This window comes from Epinephelus lanceolatus, chromosome 23 (genome assembly GCF_041903045.1).
Source record: "Epinephelus lanceolatus isolate andai-2023 chromosome 23, ASM4190304v1, whole genome shotgun sequence".
In the NCBI taxonomy this organism is placed as follows: Eukaryota; Metazoa; Chordata; class Actinopteri; order Perciformes; family Serranidae; genus Epinephelus; species Epinephelus lanceolatus.
This window is the reverse complement of record NC_135756.1, coordinates 15,686,473-15,703,605: the sequence shown is the minus strand read 5'-3', so window position 1 is coordinate 15,703,605 and position 17,133 is coordinate 15,686,473. Positions and strand designations below refer to the sequence as shown.

General features: G+C 41.5%; 1 protein-coding gene across 1 annotated transcript in view; it reads left to right on the top strand.

Annotated features, from left to right (window-relative positions):
• Positions 1-17,133, top strand: part of exoc4 (exocyst complex component 4) — a 192,899-nt gene that overhangs the window by 133,718 nt on the left and 42,048 nt on the right. The window contains exons 14-16 of the mRNA XM_033614666.2: positions 6,926-7,062; positions 9,266-9,421; positions 11,460-11,638. Of these exons, the coding sequence (XP_033470557.1) occupies positions 6,926-7,062; positions 9,266-9,421; positions 11,460-11,638 (472 nt within the window). The remainder of the gene's footprint in view (positions 1-6,925; positions 7,063-9,265; positions 9,422-11,459; positions 11,639-17,133) is intronic.

Here is a 17,133-nt window from a genome sequence, read left to right as displayed (position 1 = left end):
CTGGCGGTAAAAAGCTGAAAGAGTAGTGCCGCAAGCTAGCTCCTTCTCAAGCGGTGTTAAGTGCGGAGTGGCTAGCTAACCTTTGGAGGGTGGGCAGTGGGCACAGTGTTTCCACATGTTCGCATCGCTAACCGTCTGTATGTCAGCAAAGCCAACAGAAAATAAAATACATAAGGCAAGACATCCCAAAATACGAAATTTCACAACCTGTAAATGGATTGTGCTTTGAAATGTGTCGCTAAAGCTCAATTAGTCAGTGTAGTAATGTACTAAAAGATCACAGCCATGTTTTTTTTTTTTGTTTGTTTTTTTTTTTAAACTATAAAAAAACTGATTCGTTTCTGGTATTGAAAGCAATATTAAGTGAAACTGACATCCCGAACACATTCCATATCTTTAAAACTGTAAGTTCAGTCAATTAAAAGAAAAATAAGAAAGTGTAGTTTTGCAGATTGGGATTTTAGATAACAGTCCCATGAGGGCTAGGGACTGTTTTCCCAAGATTTTTTTTAGTGATATTATACACACTTCAGTAGACAGAAGCAAGCTGTGTAGTTGTCAGAGCTTAAACAAGCTTGAATACAAACCCACGCCCACACACACACATATACAAAGAAGCATGTGTTGTGGTTGAGCAGACACAAGCATGAGGGCCATCCGGTGTGTGTCGGGGGAGTCTACGGAGTGTTTCTCTTCTCTGACGTTGATGAATGATCTGTCAAGACAATGTCCCACTCATGCCCAGCTCCTTCTTTACCCAGGAGAGGGACAGCCTGTGTGTGTGTGTGTGTGTGTGTGTGTGTGTGTGTGTTTGTGTGTGTGTGTGAGAGAAAGGGGGGAGACAGAGGTTATCTTGCCATGTGTTCTGGTTTGCGTGGGCGCACACAGTTGAGTGTACGCACTGCTGAGTATGTATTATTTTGGAAACCCTCGGTCAGACATGTGAATGGCATGGCGTAGGCATTACACGAGTCAGCGGTTTGGGGTCACGGTGTGAGCACAGGGTTAAACACTTTGAACTCTGCACAACCTTGAGGGCACCCCACTATTTTAATGGGGAAAATCCATGATCCGTTTCCGATTCAAACCTGAGGCCCTCGGGCCCCCCCTCAGACTTCAACAGCTTAAAACACACATCACAGACACCTTATGAAACAAGCTGATATTCACACACCACATGTGCTTAGATAGTTCAAATGAGCTTGAGTAAATAAAATGCACTTCCTCTTTGTACCTTCCTTTATACCCCAGGATGGCACATTTAGTCAACAGAAGAGGACAACACAGGGAAGTTCACATCAATGCACTCTTGCTGTATTAATGTCATCTCTGTGTTTTGCTTTTTACCCACTCCATCAAAGGAAATAACTACTTTTAGCAGCGGCTCAGTGTGCTTTCTGTAGTGATGACCGTGCATTTAACAGCTTTTTCCACTGAGGCGCCGCTCCGAGTGCTACCACTGTCGTGTTGCTGTTATTAAACCACTATGGCCATGGCGTTTTTTCCCACTCTTAATGACAGTAGTTTACCCCAGCAAATTTTGAGATCCATTTTCAAGACGCACATCATTTTCTCCTTCATGGCCGTGCTTTTACATAGTAATGATGTAAAAGTGCAACAAGGCTCAGTTTCAGGGACAATGCAATACTGCGAAGTAGAATTACCGGAGAAATACGGGTGTTTTTCACATGATAGCGCAGCGTGTTAACCTTTAAGCTTGAAACATGGGAAAGAGGAAGGGAGAGAGTAAGATAGACATAGACAGAGAAGCCTCCACAGCGGATGTTGTAACGGTCAAGTAAGATAGAGGAGACGTAGCAGAACACGCTCTCTCTACCACTCTCTCTCAGCCCTCCCTTTCTCAATCTGTCCCTTGATTACTTTTTAATGATTTCTGCTGCCTAAGACAAATGGCTGTGTTAAATGAGCAGAATTAGACAAGGGAGCTGAGCGCAAGAGCATTTGTTAGACCAGGAGTAATGGATCGGGCATCCATTGTTTACTCTTCTCCATTCGCTGGCCTGGCCTGCTATTGAGCTCTATGTCCTCAAAGTCGAAGCAGCGAGAGTGGAGGGCCGCTGTTATGATTCTGACAACATGTGAACTTTTTGACAATGGCAAATTTGTTTTCAAATTCTGTAAACTATAGTGTTGTATTACTCATATTTTCCCATATTTTTCACAATTAAAGTCATATTTTTAATGTGAATAGCCCTGTTCACACCAATGATTTGTGACGAGACAAAACCATTTTTAGAACGCTGCAGAGAAAAGTTGCAGCAGTGTGAACTGGCCGACTCAAGCCAGATGATGGTGTCATCTGCAATTCAGCTGGTCAAATCTCCAGCAGATGGTTTTAGAACCGTAAACGTCACCTGTTTCAACAGCCAAAAGGCCTGTAGTGAAGTCTGCTCGTCAGGTTAAAATTAATTCAGATAGCGTATTCGCTTGCTGTAGCAGGTGCTCTGTCCTAGTCTCTGCTCTCTGTCACTCAACTCAAGTCCCATGGAGGAATCAAGTACTTCATGTTTCCTGTTGCAACCTTCTCTTTTTAAGCTTTCTTCCCGTCCGATCGTTGTGATCCTGGACAGGCTAACTGACGTTTTGACTTCTCAGCAACTTTTTTCGTCGAGCTTTGACCATTCAAAATCATAAAGTACATCATCGGCATCGGCACCACCCTCACCAACCGACTTATCAAGAACCTGCCCAACTGTTGTGTGGTACATCAGGATGAGTTCCCCAAGTCATCACTGCTCTGGACATGGACGCCATGATGAGTACGATCCAGGCATGGTTGGACAACCTGGTGAAGTTTGAGAAGTCGCATGGCGTCATTTACACGCTGGATACTGAGATTGTCTCAAAGTCTGGCCATCAGGAGGAGGAGACTCACATCCTTATTGTGGAGGACTTTCTGTGCTTCATCCACACCCCTTTGATCGGTGTGCTTAGCCACAATACTTTATTTCCTTCCCATATCAAGAATGCAAAAAGGGGAGGTGCTCTAGGAACTACACACCTCCAGACCCCCCGGCCTCTTCGACGGCCACGTCTGGCCCATGTATTTGAAACACAAGTAGATCGGGAACAGTCTGCATGCACATATTCTCATTGACTGATTAATTGGTGCTGGTTTTTGATATTATTGTGCAGTATTTATTATGGATACATCCCATCTGATGCTCGTTTTGTTTCTGTTTTTCGCTGTGTCATCACTACTACAAATGCAACTGTAGCCAGTATCTCACTATCACTATCCTCATTCATATTTTAAGAAGCTAATAAAAGAAGAAAATATATTCAGCCACAAAATAAGCCTGAAAAGCTGGAAATCAGAACAGAAGTACAGAGAGTTGTTGCATAGAGATGATACACCGTATCATGCAGTTGCAAGTTTTAGGACTTTGCACAGCGGGGTGTTGCAAGTAGTTGTGTGTTTCAACTGGCCTCGTCGCAAATCTTTGGTCTGGACTGGGCTTTAAAGTTACAATATTGAGCATAAGGTGGTAATACTAAAATCAATGCGTTTGCACTTTATTATAAATTAATTATTACCTGATAGCACATGATTTGAATCATCAGTCGTTTGCATATTCAGGGACGCCCTGAGAGGCAAGGAGAAAAACATGTTGCATGCAATTCTGCTGCGTTTGAAATATTGTCACTTACATGAGAGTTAATCCACATTTTCCTTATTCTCATGTATGCCATTTACTTTGAAAAGTACTTGACGATTTTTTTAATGTATCCTAATAGTTTGTGCTGTTGCAGCAGTCCAGTTTTCCCAAAAAGACTGTCGCTGTGTATGCACTAAATCAATTAAGTTTGATTCATTTGAATAATGTAATTCTTGCCAAGTCAAATGGTTCATTAAGAACTGTAGTACTGTAATGGATTCCATTCATACTGACAGAAGACTTCAGGCCTCCTGAAGTTTACCTGAGCCACCCACTGAATCTCTTACTCTCAGTGGTGCTGACCGTACAACCTGACCTCCTTGGAGGAGGCAACTGAAAAAATAGAATTTCCCTCCAGGGATCACAAGAGTAGCATATTAATGTTACTGCTTTATTACCATAGTCACTGTAACAGGAACTGCCAATGTGGTCATTGCCAATGCTATTTTTTTTTACAGTTTAATTCAAGTGGGTAACAGTACCACCAGCCTGCGCTAAGATGTGGTGGTACAGTAGGTTTTGCCAGAGCTACACTAACAGCTAGACCTCCTGCAGGGTCTATGTATTTCTTTCTACCCTGGCAGGCTGACAGGGAGTCAGGCATGGACAGTAAAGGGTGCTCCCTTGGCAGAGACAAGGCCTTGGTTAGCACTCCATGGGCATGGGCACTGCTATGGATCATTACTTCCCTCAGTGGAGTGGCTGCTGTTTGTGTGTGTGTGTGTGTGTGTGTTTGTGCGCGGGCGCGCGCATGCCTGCCTACTTGTGACAGAATGAGCGAGGGGGAAACTGCAACACAGAAAGAGCTATTAATATTAATATCATTCTATCACATCAGGGGTCTCTCCATATTTTTAGATGATAAATTACAGTCGCTACTGCCCCCTACTGACACTCTGGCAACTAGCCACTGGCTTTGAATATTATGGATGTCCCGTCTAACCCCCCCACCCACCCACACACACGCACAAACCTCTAAAATAACAGAGGTAATAATAACTATTATATCATGCAGAGTCTGGGACTTGTACATGTTCATTTCTTTTCTCTTACATTACTGACATCACACCTGAATGCATTCATATTGTTGTTCTTAAGCTATTGATCTAGTGAATGAGATACCTGACTCTGGAATAGATCACCTCTGGATCTCCAGGGTTCCTGGTGGTCCTTGCAGTCCTTGAAAGTGTGTGGTTTTAAGGAGAAACAAATAAAGGTGTAAAAGTTAAGCCCTATTTGCACAGGACTAATATTACCTGGGGACCTCTGGTAATTTGTGGTAATTTCAGTTTGTCTGTGATCTTAATCCTGTGCGAATCTGCCACGTCTGTAATTTGTCAAGTGAAAATCCCACCGTAAATTATGTACCTTATGTCGCCAAACACAGAGGTCGTGGTGTTGGTTGGGGTTGTGTTCAAGTTTTTGTTTCCTCTGTGCCTCGTTTCTGCCTCTTTCCCATTTGAGAATTATCGTGGCTGTGTTTGCAATTATAAATGAAGGTTTTGACAGGATTTTGGGTTCAGGAGGCTCATCTCGTTACAAAGCATGGAGATGCATTTGCAGAAAAAGCAAGAACAAATCAATCAGAGGAGCGAAATCTCAAAAGATAATGACATGGATAACTTGACAGTGTGTGGCAGAATCTCGTTTAACTCATGTTTAAAAAAAGAAAAGGAGGTTAACATTGTACATCACCACTCATGGTATTGTGTAGAGTGGAGTTACAAATGACTGCGTGCATCATATCTGCGGGATAATGTCAGTAAATACAAGTCAAATATAGACTTTGCTTATTCTGTGTGAATGTGCCGCACAAAACGCAGAAGTGGTGGGTGATTTCTAAATCACATGAAGTCCCCTGGTACTAGGGTGAGTTCTGTGCAAATAGGGTTGAAGACACACACACATAAATAGACATGAGTCATTGAAAGTGATTAAATTCATATATTTCTTTGCTGCAAGAGAAATTCAAGTTCTTTTGATATTTTCTGCCCTCACTGTAACAGCAGTTGAAAGTGTTGACACGTTGTGGCCTCCTTCTTTTTAATTGTAGTCTGTGAGCACCTGTAAAGCCTGCTAGTTCTCTTTATAAGAATTTGGAGTGTTGTAACAGTAATTAACTTTGATCCTGTCTCAAACTATGCCGTGTTGGGTCCTTGAATTTGAAGGAATCTGGCCTGAAAAGTCTTTGAATGTGATGTTTAAGAAGGTGTGTGGACCCTGGCTCTTACACATCTTACAGGCAGCACTAAAAAGCTAATACAAAGGCAAAATAAAACCGTCTCCTCCTGCAGTTTTTTGCACCCACCACACAGATCATTTCCATTTTATTCATCTTTGACAAAGCTATTAATTTTTCCATTTCACACCTAAACAATGGAACTTCTTATTAAGTTTACATAGCAAGAATAGTGAGATGAATATTAAGAATCTATGAATGATGAATAGAAATCACATGTTTAAGATCCCCCGCTCTGTGTATCTTTGTGTGGGATTGCTCTGCTTCACACACAGCACTGCTTTCGTAGTCGTTGCGAGTTTCAGAGCGAGTGCGGCGAGGCTATCACCAGACTAATAGCAAGTTATCACTATTATTGGAGATGTAGGATAGATTGGTTAAGTGCTGGGAGCAGGCAAACTGGAACGTACTGAGTTGTAATCTCATTTAACAGCTCTTGAATTGCTCAAAGGTGTGTGTTTTGAAAAAGTTTGCTCTCCATGTGTATGTGTGAGTGCGTCTGGGGATGTGAAGCCGCTCTGCTGTTCCCGGGCCAGCTATTAGTCACGCAGGAGTGGCTAATCTGTAATGGCTGCTGTCACAGCCCTGCCGTGGCTCCTGGTGATGGGTGCACTGTGACAAATGCGCACGCACTCACTTTCAGCCTGAGAACACACACAACACAGAAGTTTAAAACACACACAAATATGTGCACTCACACTGATTCACTTACACACAAAGAATCATCCATTCCGGCAATGCAGTGTTACAACTTCTGACAAGCTCTCCAGCACCAGTCATCAGTCCAGCCGCAGGTGACAGATAAGACAAGTGAAGTTGGAGCCGTCCTGTTATATTGGCACTGCAGCAGACTGAATCTGACTGAACATTTGCATACAATCCCCCCTCTATTTCTCTGTGTCTCTTACTTTGTCTGTTTCTCTTCTTAAAGTTGAAAAATCTACATTTTTACGTCTAAATAAAACCAACAAAACACTCATTCCTCTCCTCTTGTTTTTGTCTCCAGAGCACGGTGGTGGTGGAGAAGTCAATCCAGGATCTAATGAGCCTAATGCAAGACCTGAGTGCCTACTCCAACCAGTTCCTAGAGATGGTCTGCGACAAGCTCAAAGAGTACAAGGAAATCTGCAACACAGCCTACAGGTAAAAGAAGGAGGAGGCTAGCTCACCTGCAATAGAAGCTGAAATCTTCATCTATTCACTCTAGGATGGCTGTAGAATTCAAAATGTTGCAGGAATAAATCTGTGTTGTTTAGGTAAGGTTGCAATCTGCAAAGCTTTTATGGAAAATCATGGGGAAATGTTTGTGTGCATATTTATGAAGGGCTCGCGGCATTGAATGTTTACTCTTCAGAATATGGAATTGGTTTTGAATTGGTTCTCATTGCTTTTTAAACACACTCAATGACACACACACACACCGGTGCTGTGAAAGGCCATCCATCTGTGCTCCCCTGGTGCCGTGTGACACCTGGCCAGGTAAATGGTGGGGGGCTAGAGAATATGGAGGGATGAGAGAGGGAGGGATGACCGAGCCAGTGGATGCAGGAAAAGGACTGACAGACTGCTGGGAGTCCATCTGGGCTCTGTCACAGGTCAGCCTCAGTCTCAGAGTGATAAAGATGAGCCCAACAGAGGCTGCCAATGTGTATGTGTTTATTTGTATTTGTGTGTGCTGCGTGCGTTTGTGTTCCCGTATGCATGTTCGCATGAACACATCTGTGTGTGTGTGTGTGTGTGTGTGAGGTGTAGATGTTTGCTGGTGTCTCCCGTACAAGGTGTTTGTGTGATATTAATTGCAGAACCAAGCAATTTCTCCAACCCAGACATATGCACACAAAGCAGATACATGTTGGCAGGCTGCCCCGATTTCTCTTCACGCCAAATCAGAGCTGCTGTAATACCACTTTACATGTCAGTGCACTACAGATGCTCATGTTCAACTACCTGACTATTAATGATACTAGTCTTGCTGCATGACTATTAGCATTATGCAGTCCACTTATTTTTAGCTGCACTTGCTGCATGGCTCCAGAGGAGTGGTAGTCTGTTGATGGACATTTTAGTATCCTAAAGGAGCTGTATGCACAATATGTGTATGTCTGTGATCCAGTTCTTAATATGGAGGTGGCTGAGCCGGCCACTAGCAGCTAACAGTGCTAACAATGGCAACGGTGCTGACAGAGCTAACATTGTTAACCAGTGGGGACTGAAGGGTGGAGGTTGGCGGTTCACTTCCACTACACCATCCTGATATCAGCAGTAATCACCACATAAGCACTGTGCAGAGCAGTGGCAGTCAGCAAGTCAGTGTGACACAGCTCGGACTATAACAAACAGAGAGGGAGCGTGACTTCAATCTCTGCTCAGGAATTAGGTCGCCATGACTCCACTCTTTACATCGGAAATACATTCCTGATTCCAAAAAAGTTGAGACACTTGTGAAACGTAAGTAAAAAGAGAATGCAATGATTTGCAAAACCTTTTCAACTCACTCACTCTCTGTTTCTATTAACAACACTCAGGAGGTGTTTGGGAACTGAGGACACTCAATGCTGAAGTTTCAAAGTGAAATTCTTTCCCATTCTTGCTTGACATACGACTTCAGTTGCTCAACAGTTCGGGGTCGCTGTTGTATTTTGCGCTTCACAATGCAGCACACATTTGAAATTAGAGACAGGTCTGGTTGCAGACAGACCAGTCCAGCACCTGCAATCTTATACCAGGAAGCCACGCTGTGGTAACCTGCAGAATGTGGCTCAGGCATTGTCTTGCTGGAATAAGCATGAACATCCCCTAAAAAAGACGTCATCTGGATGGCAGCATATGTTGCCTCAAAACCTGTACCTTTAAGCATTCTTGTTGCCTTCATAGATGCAAAGTTACCCATGATGCCATGGGCACTAACACACACCCTTACCACCACAAATGCTGGCTTTTGAACTTTGAAATGGTAACAATCTGGACGATCCTTTTCCCCTTTCCCCGGAGGACAGGACGTCCATGATTTCCAAAAACACTTTGAATGTTGGACTTGTGAGACCACAGCAGTTGCAGTCTCTAATGTGTTTAGGGAGAGTTCCAGAGGGAGGGGGTGGCTATTAAGAAGGCTCTGTCACCTCAGTTCATGACCACATATCTCTAAAGCAAAGGAATGAATTCCCTTCAGCCTCTGTTATATAATAATGGTGATAGCATTTAGCATTTTAGCATCACTAAAAAGCTACATGCATGTCGTCAACAGCTGACTGTAACATTCTAGCGTGGTAACATGCAGTAAAAGACAAATATATGTTTTGTAACTTGTCTAAGTTTGTCTGCTTTTTATGTGTCTGTTTGTCCTCAGGGGTATAGTCCAGTGTGAGGAAAAGCTCACCATCAGTGCTTCCTGGTCGAAAGATGAGGACATCAGCCGTCTGCTCCAGTCGCTTCCTAACTGGGCAAATATGGCCCAGCCGAGACAGACGCGACAGAAGAGGGAGGATGAAGAGGACTTTACTCGGTACACACATGAAAACACACAACAGACATATGCACTAGTTTAGATAAATATGCATATGTCCATGTGTATGCACATTCATAATTCTGTGATGAAAAAAAAAAAGCTATACTCAAACAAGTAGGGAAAACATGTTCGTGCACGCTACACACACACACAAACAAGGAGGAGTAGACGTACACCACCACACTTGAGCAATCACGCAAATAATCCCTCCCTTTCGTCTTTGCTCCTTTATTCCCGTATTATTGAACCCTATGTTGTTGACTAAGATGCATCTGTAAAATAAGTCACGATTGTTTTTTAAACACCCTCTATCTGAAGGAAGTAAGGAAACGAGGGAAGAACAAAATAGGAAAATATAAGGAGAGCAGAAGGAGGCAGGGAGGGGGGGGGGGTGGCAGTCTTATCGAAATTGCCTTTGAATGTGCGCACTCTTCAGGGAACACTGGAGCTCATTGGAGCGGAATAGAAAAGTAAATAAATAAATTGGTTATGTGGCCAAAGAAAGTCAATCTGTTGTGTGCGCGCTCCCTCCCTCTCTCAGACACACACTATGAGAGCTCAGAGATAGCAAAAAGGAGACCATAAGGCTGTTTGATTTGAGAGCCGTAGATGTTTTCATTAGTAGGAAAGAGGGATTAGCCTCTGCACGACTGGCAACTCAGTACGTCAATAAAGCCTCATTAATACACATGCCTAAGTATGAACGAGAGAATATGTGTGTTGTTGTTTTTTTATCCATTTGTTCATCTTGATCTTATGGACATCCTGGTGACTCTGGAGGCCGGTCTGCATGCCATGTGTTTACAGCACTGTGGTGTAGAGATTTCCAGCTTCCTCGCTCTCTCCCCATCTTTTCCTGCCAGTCTCTAAAGTCAATTATCCCTCCAAAACCACAAGCACTTGCGAATATAGTGAAAAGGGGGGTTTTGATCTCTACATCTTTGTTTTTCCACCCTGTAAATCTCTGCCGTCTGTTTGTTTTCCACTTTTAAATATTCTTCATCACCTGTTGTTTTTCTCTCCCACTGAGTGTGTAGCGACTCACACCTCCCTCTTTTTAAAGTCACTGTCATTTAAATTCTTTAACACTGTGTCCAACTGTGTCCAACTTCCTTGTGTTTAGGGCTGGGTATTGGGACTTGGTATCTTTAAGGTATCATTTCATTTTCATGTAATGTTTATTTGATAGGGAAAAATACAGTATGCATTAGCGGTGGGGTGAAAAATTTGTGTGGCAATATTGTATAGATACAAGGACGCCAAGTATCGATTTTATTAATTTTATAGGTTATTAATATTACAAACACAAATTAAACTTTTGGTAGCCTACTAGAATTATCAGTAATCAGTAATTATCAGTATCATTTAAAGGGTACTGGCATTGGTACTGGTAGTGTAATTTTTTTTAATGATACCCAGTTATTCTTGTGTTCCTTTCCTCCTGGCATTTCTCTCTGTCTTACTATCTACTTAGTTATCAACCCTTTATCCCATTAACTGTGTCTTGTTTCTGTTATCTAGTTTGGACATTTGTGTATTGCTGTGAAGGTTACTGCCCTAATTCAGCCCAACGTCACTGTGCATATAAGCATGTGATTATTATAAAACTTTCTCCCTCTTCAGATAAACACACACAGTATAAACACACTTAATATTAGATGAACACATACATTTGCATACCTATTCCATTCAGCAATCCGTTATGTTTTATTTTATGAAAATTGGCTTCTATTATAGCATTTATGTAAGCCACTCACTGCCTCTGCAGACCGGACATTTTGAGTCCAACCAGCAAACCAATAACTGATAATTTTCTGTAGATAACTTAATACTTTCGACTGATTATAGGGTTTTTCATGTCCATGCCTCTTATTCATCAGACGTTTATTTGTCCTAGCACTTTTTATGGCAGTCATTTTTGATAAAGTGCAGTTTGAGTAATGGTCAAATAATGTGTGTTTTTTGCCAACAGTATATTTTGCGTCAGTCCTTCTAACCACACAAACTCTTACATCCCACACTCTGCATCATTCAGGGCGGCTTTTGCTAAGGAGTCGGAGGTGCTGACTGGGAACCTGGGAGACAAGTTAATCCCCCAGAATGAGATCCTGCGGGATGTCAGTGACCTGAAGGCTTTGGCCAACGTTCATGAGAGCATGGAGTGGCTCGCTGGTCGCCTCAAGACATTCTTCACCAACCTGCCTCATGCTTCCAGTAAGTAGCAGGAGCATCATTTGGGATGTGGAAGTAGTTGACACTTTTTTGTTTTCATCGATACCATCAGTGTGATTAAGTTGGAACAACAACTGGTCAGTAGCCAATGCCGCGCCTTGTGCAGCGCATGTGATGACTTTCAGGGAATAATGGTGTCTTCTTTGTCTCTAGAGCAAGTTTCTGTTGTGAAGAAATAAAGGATTCAATCTAGATCGTCTCTGACTAAAGCATGAAATATTCAAAATGCCCATACGATTATGTCATACCACAGTGTCTCACCGACCTCTTTTCAGCTAGCGTTAGCTTAATCTGCTATCTCCAACAGATCTGCGTCCATTACAGTGAAATAAAAACAACATGATTACAGGTTAATTAAAAAAAATCTTGGGGACAGAAATACCTTCTGTCTGTTTTTCATCTGTTTCATTGTAGCCACCAGGTGCCTAAAAAAGCTCTTTTAAACTTAATGCTTGATAAAGCTAACACCTAGCTATGCTGATCCATTTTCAGTCTCAAAACTCTATCGGTGTCTTAAGACTTCTATCTTACGGGCCAATAATTCAGGCTGACCCGGTGCAGCCAGTGGATATCCGAGCCAAGGCTTTCTTTTCCATGCATTAGTCATTTTGGCTAATCTCTACAAACTGATATTTGCACATGGATGTACATAGATTATCAAAAAAGCTAACGTTAAGATAACAAGTCGTCAGACAATAGCTGATGGGTTCCGAGATTGCATTTTGGCCAATGCATTCCACCTCTTCACACAGACTGTATACCGTCATAAAATGCTATTTTTCAATACTATTCTGACTTCAATGGATACAAACAGAAATCAAAACATTTTCGACACCAAAATCTTGTCCTGCCAACTACAGATTCTGCACACATGAGCAGAATCTTTTTATAGAAATGAATCTCTCATGAAATGGAGAAAAACACAGATTGAAGGTATTTCTGTCTGTTACATGTTTTTTAAATTAACCTGTAATCGTGTGATTGTCAAACGCCAAAACAGACACAGATCTGCCAGAGACGGTAGATTTGGCTAACGTTAATTAGCTGAAATTAGATCAGAGAAAAACTGGAGTAAAACTTAATTGTATAACGCTATTAGTCACAGACAGTCTGTGCCGGACGAGCCCCCACTTGTTACAACCCTGCTCTTGGCCGCCGTGAGGGAAGAGGGAAGTCTGATGGAAACAGAAAGTTGCTCTGGAGACAAAGGAGATGACATTCTGTAAGTCAGCACAAGAGCTACACAAGGCGTGGCATTGGCTTCTGCCCCCACTTTAGGAAATATTGCCACAGCCCGTGCCATGTATCATAACATAGACCAGAAACTTGAGCAAAATCTGATCAAATATACATTAGTTTCATTTCCCTTTTGTTCTTATCGCACGCCTGCATCCCCATGTCTATTTATCTAATTTAACTTTTTTATCATAGTGGCCTTGTCTGTACTTACTCTTGATGTGGCAGGCATTTGCTCTTTTATTTACAGCTTGTTTGATAGAGCGTTGTACAAGAAGATAAGAAGTTTGATTAATGGAAGTAATAACTGACATATTAATCCATTATTAAAATAGATGTTAGGTGCAGCCCTAGTTGTAAACACAGAAGTTCAGACCATGTGTTCTTTCTCATTTCAACACAGCTGGAAAATCACTGTGTGAATGTTGGATTGTCTGTTTCGGAAAGTTACAGAAATTGCCGAAAGCAGACGCCCCAAGTCTGACACTGGAAAAGGTGTGTTGAAAAAACAGATGGACCAGTATTTGAGGTCTCACACTTCCATGCATAATTAAGCTCTCATATCTTTGCATGGAGGCAAGATGCTGTAACATCACTACATAGTCTGTACAAAGTGATTGACAGACTGTGCTGTGCTGGTATTTATCACCTAACTGACTGGATTCTCCCCAACTCACCCAAAACCCTGTTCCTTCTAACTGCATGTCTCCAAAGGTGTTACTCTGTTGATGAAATTAAATTAAGCAAAAAACTTTGAGATATTTCTGACACAAACATTGACATATGCAGTAAGAATTTTGCGCCTACTCCCGGCACATTGACGCCAACGCAGACATCTGTTGCTGTTTATTCTGCATAGTGAAAAACTGATTATTTTCTTTGACACATGGTTTCTGCTTGTCGGATGGTTGCATTGCACCAAAAATTAGATTATCCTCCCTGTCATTTTCTCTCCCTCAGTTTCTTGTTTTTCCACTTTGGCACAGACAGAGAGGCTTTCATGGCTGCCAGTGATATTATTATTCAGGAGAAAACTGAGTATATGTTCACGTCACATCCAACAGATATCAGGAGCGTGATGATTTAGTGATGCTTAAACCCCTGAAAGCACCTGGCAACAAGCCTCTGGGACACCATACATTCTCCTCTAACTGGTGTATTATAGTACAGTACAATATTACATCTTTTTCAGGAGACGTTGCTACTAGTCTCTCAGGTCATTAAGCAGTTATCGATCAGAATACACCGCAGATTAAAAAACATAGCCTGGATGGTTTATGGAGGGTCACAGTCAGGGGTGTATGAAGTCTTCTCACCCTTAGCTTCAGCAACACTCCTTACCTGTGCCTCATTAAGTTCTTGTTTGAGTGTATTATCACACACTCATTACCTTCTCCACTGGAGTTGTCAAAGAGCACTTTACACACACACACACACACACACACTCATTATCCTCGGCTCTGCCTGCCTAAGTGTGTGTGTGTGTGTGTGTGTGTGTGTGTGTGTGTGTGAGTGAGTGTATAAATGCCTGCCCTAATCAGGACTCTCAAAAGCGTTTCATACGTTCCCTGCTCAGTCATCACTTTTGTATCATTAATCACTGATCAAAATGAGGTGTATGTGTGCAAGTGTGTGTTTCTATCCAACACATTGTCTCTGTGTAGGTCTTGTTAGTTTCTAATCATTAACAGTAATGTTTTTATCCTCATTATCACTTAGAACATATTAATCTCTTTATAATGGTTCTAGCATCTTGTTATATTCTTCTTCAAGTCCATATCTTTTTATTAACATCATATGAGTGCAATCAAGGAGTTATTGCTCCCACTAAGGACTCTTAAGACCTAGAACAGACATCTAAGAACATGTGACGACGACGACAGCCAAGTGCTTCCCCCAAGAAGCTGCACTTGAACACACCAATAGCCAACAAGCATAAACGTTCTGCACCAGTGTGACAGGAAATAATTCTCCATACTAGCAGGTAGCAGCAGTCTGTATATGTCATTCAAGAAAGGAAACCTGAAGACTGACAGGACAGATTCAAGATGCTAGTTAGCCAGTTAGCACATTAGCACACAACCCAATGTTGATAGAACAAAGGATATTTACTGTGCACGAGTAAACAATAAGACAGTTATCAACTGTTTCTGCTAAATAGCTCAATGGCTAAAAAAACATCTTACCTAATATAACCATTTAGGTTTGATTTCAAATCCTCTTGACTTTAGCTGTTTGTTTACTTTCCTCACTTCTGTTTCCTTTCTCGTGCACTGAGCTGAACTGCCAATCAGGGTGATCTCTTGCCTATTCAACATGCTGAAAAACCATCAACAGGGCCGACTAGTGTCAATGGTGCAGGACACACCTCAAAAACTAGAGTGACAGACACTCACCACCAGCCCAATATTGACTGACACCGTACATTTTATTAGGGCTGCCAAAATAATACGTTAAAGAATTAACACTGATTAATCCCATTCCATGGTGCCCTTTGAGCCGGTGTGCCATTGAAGGCCAAAGTAGCTTTGTCACATGATGGAGACAGACAAGACGGTGCTGCTTGGCCCCCGTGAATGGAACATTTACATTTAAAAAACGCCCACATGGAACTGTTGATAGGAGTTTTTTGTACCATCAGAGTACTTCAAGCCTGAAATATCACCTCAAGGGAAAGCATTTAGCAGAAAACCCGGAGGTCCGAGCTAGCACAGCCTCTGATGCTAGTGCTAGCAGCCAGCCTTGTCAAGCCACACTCAACCAGATGTTCAAACTGAAGTAAGTCTACCTGTGACTGCCTAAGTAACTCCCTCGCAAGGTGGATTGCAATTACTGCAGACTAGTTTTTGTGGTAGAGGACAGAGGGACAATTGTGTCCAAAATCCAGCAGCTTTACAACAAATCTGCCAAAGTTTATTTGAATTTAATTTGATGTATGTGATTAATTTAGAGTAATTACTCTCAGAACTAGAGTATAAATGTGCAGTATAAAACATTCCCCCAAATTCTTACACTACAAACAGACTTCATTTCTTAGTAATCTTTAATGTGTTGTTTATTTCTTTCTAATAAGCTCATTCAGTATTTAGCATGTTTGAAAAAAAAGCATCAAACTGATTTTCTAGAGTTGGATGTGTAATTTATTATCAAACTTGACGATGCTCTTGAAGATTCTGCTTTTCTTGAAAAAGACTCAGATGTCAGAGATCTGTAGTTTATTTTGCAGACAGACATCTGCGTTTAGACAGTGGTGGAACGTAACTTAGTACATTTACTTCACTACTGCTCTGAAGTACAGACTTGTGGTACTCATACTTCAGTTTTTCCTTTTCTGTGTCTTTATACTTCTACTCCACGACATATCAGAGGCTTTTACCTCACTACATTTATTTGATAAGTTTAGTTAGTAGTGAAATTGCATATTCAGGTTAATATATAATCCAAAATATGATCAACAAATACAATATGATGCAATATTATACACTGAGACAAAACTTTTTGTATCCCCCCGGGGGAAATTCACACGCTACCATGCAGATACAGTACATTAAGTAACTCTAATGAGCTCCACATTTACCAGCTGCAACATTCAAGTGAGGATCACATTAATACAACATTGATTATAATCCAGTAATATAAAAACATTATTTTTAAATGGGGCATTTTGCATAATTACGACTTTTACTTTTGGCACTTTAGGTAAACTTTTATGCTAATACTTATGTACTTTAACTTAAAGATACACTGTAGGATTTTCCTAAAAATAAAAATTTATAGACTCATACAGAATTTACTGTAGCTTTTGCTGGCATGCATATTTACAAAGAGTAACCAATAATTCTGCATAGCATTCCTTTAAGTAAGATTTTGTAAAAGATCTGAGTTATGCCTCTTGACATCCATTTTGTTTGTAATTGTTACTTATAAGCTTCATATACAGCACTGGATTCAGTTTCAACACATCAACATCTGCAGCAGTCACTGCACTTGATTATAAAATGTATGTAGATGTGACTTATTTATACAGCTCTTCATTGTACTGTATTGTATTTATTCACCTCTGCAGTTATTGTGTTACAGTACTCTGGAGAAAGGTAGCCGTGTTCACTGCAGTATCTCGGTCCTCTGGCAGAGCTCTGGTAAATTATGCACCTTTTCTTGAGGGATAGAGAGAGGGCCTCAGCCCTTATCAGCGATTGCTGCAACTCTCTAGCTTCAGACCTCTGATTGCTCATTGAACT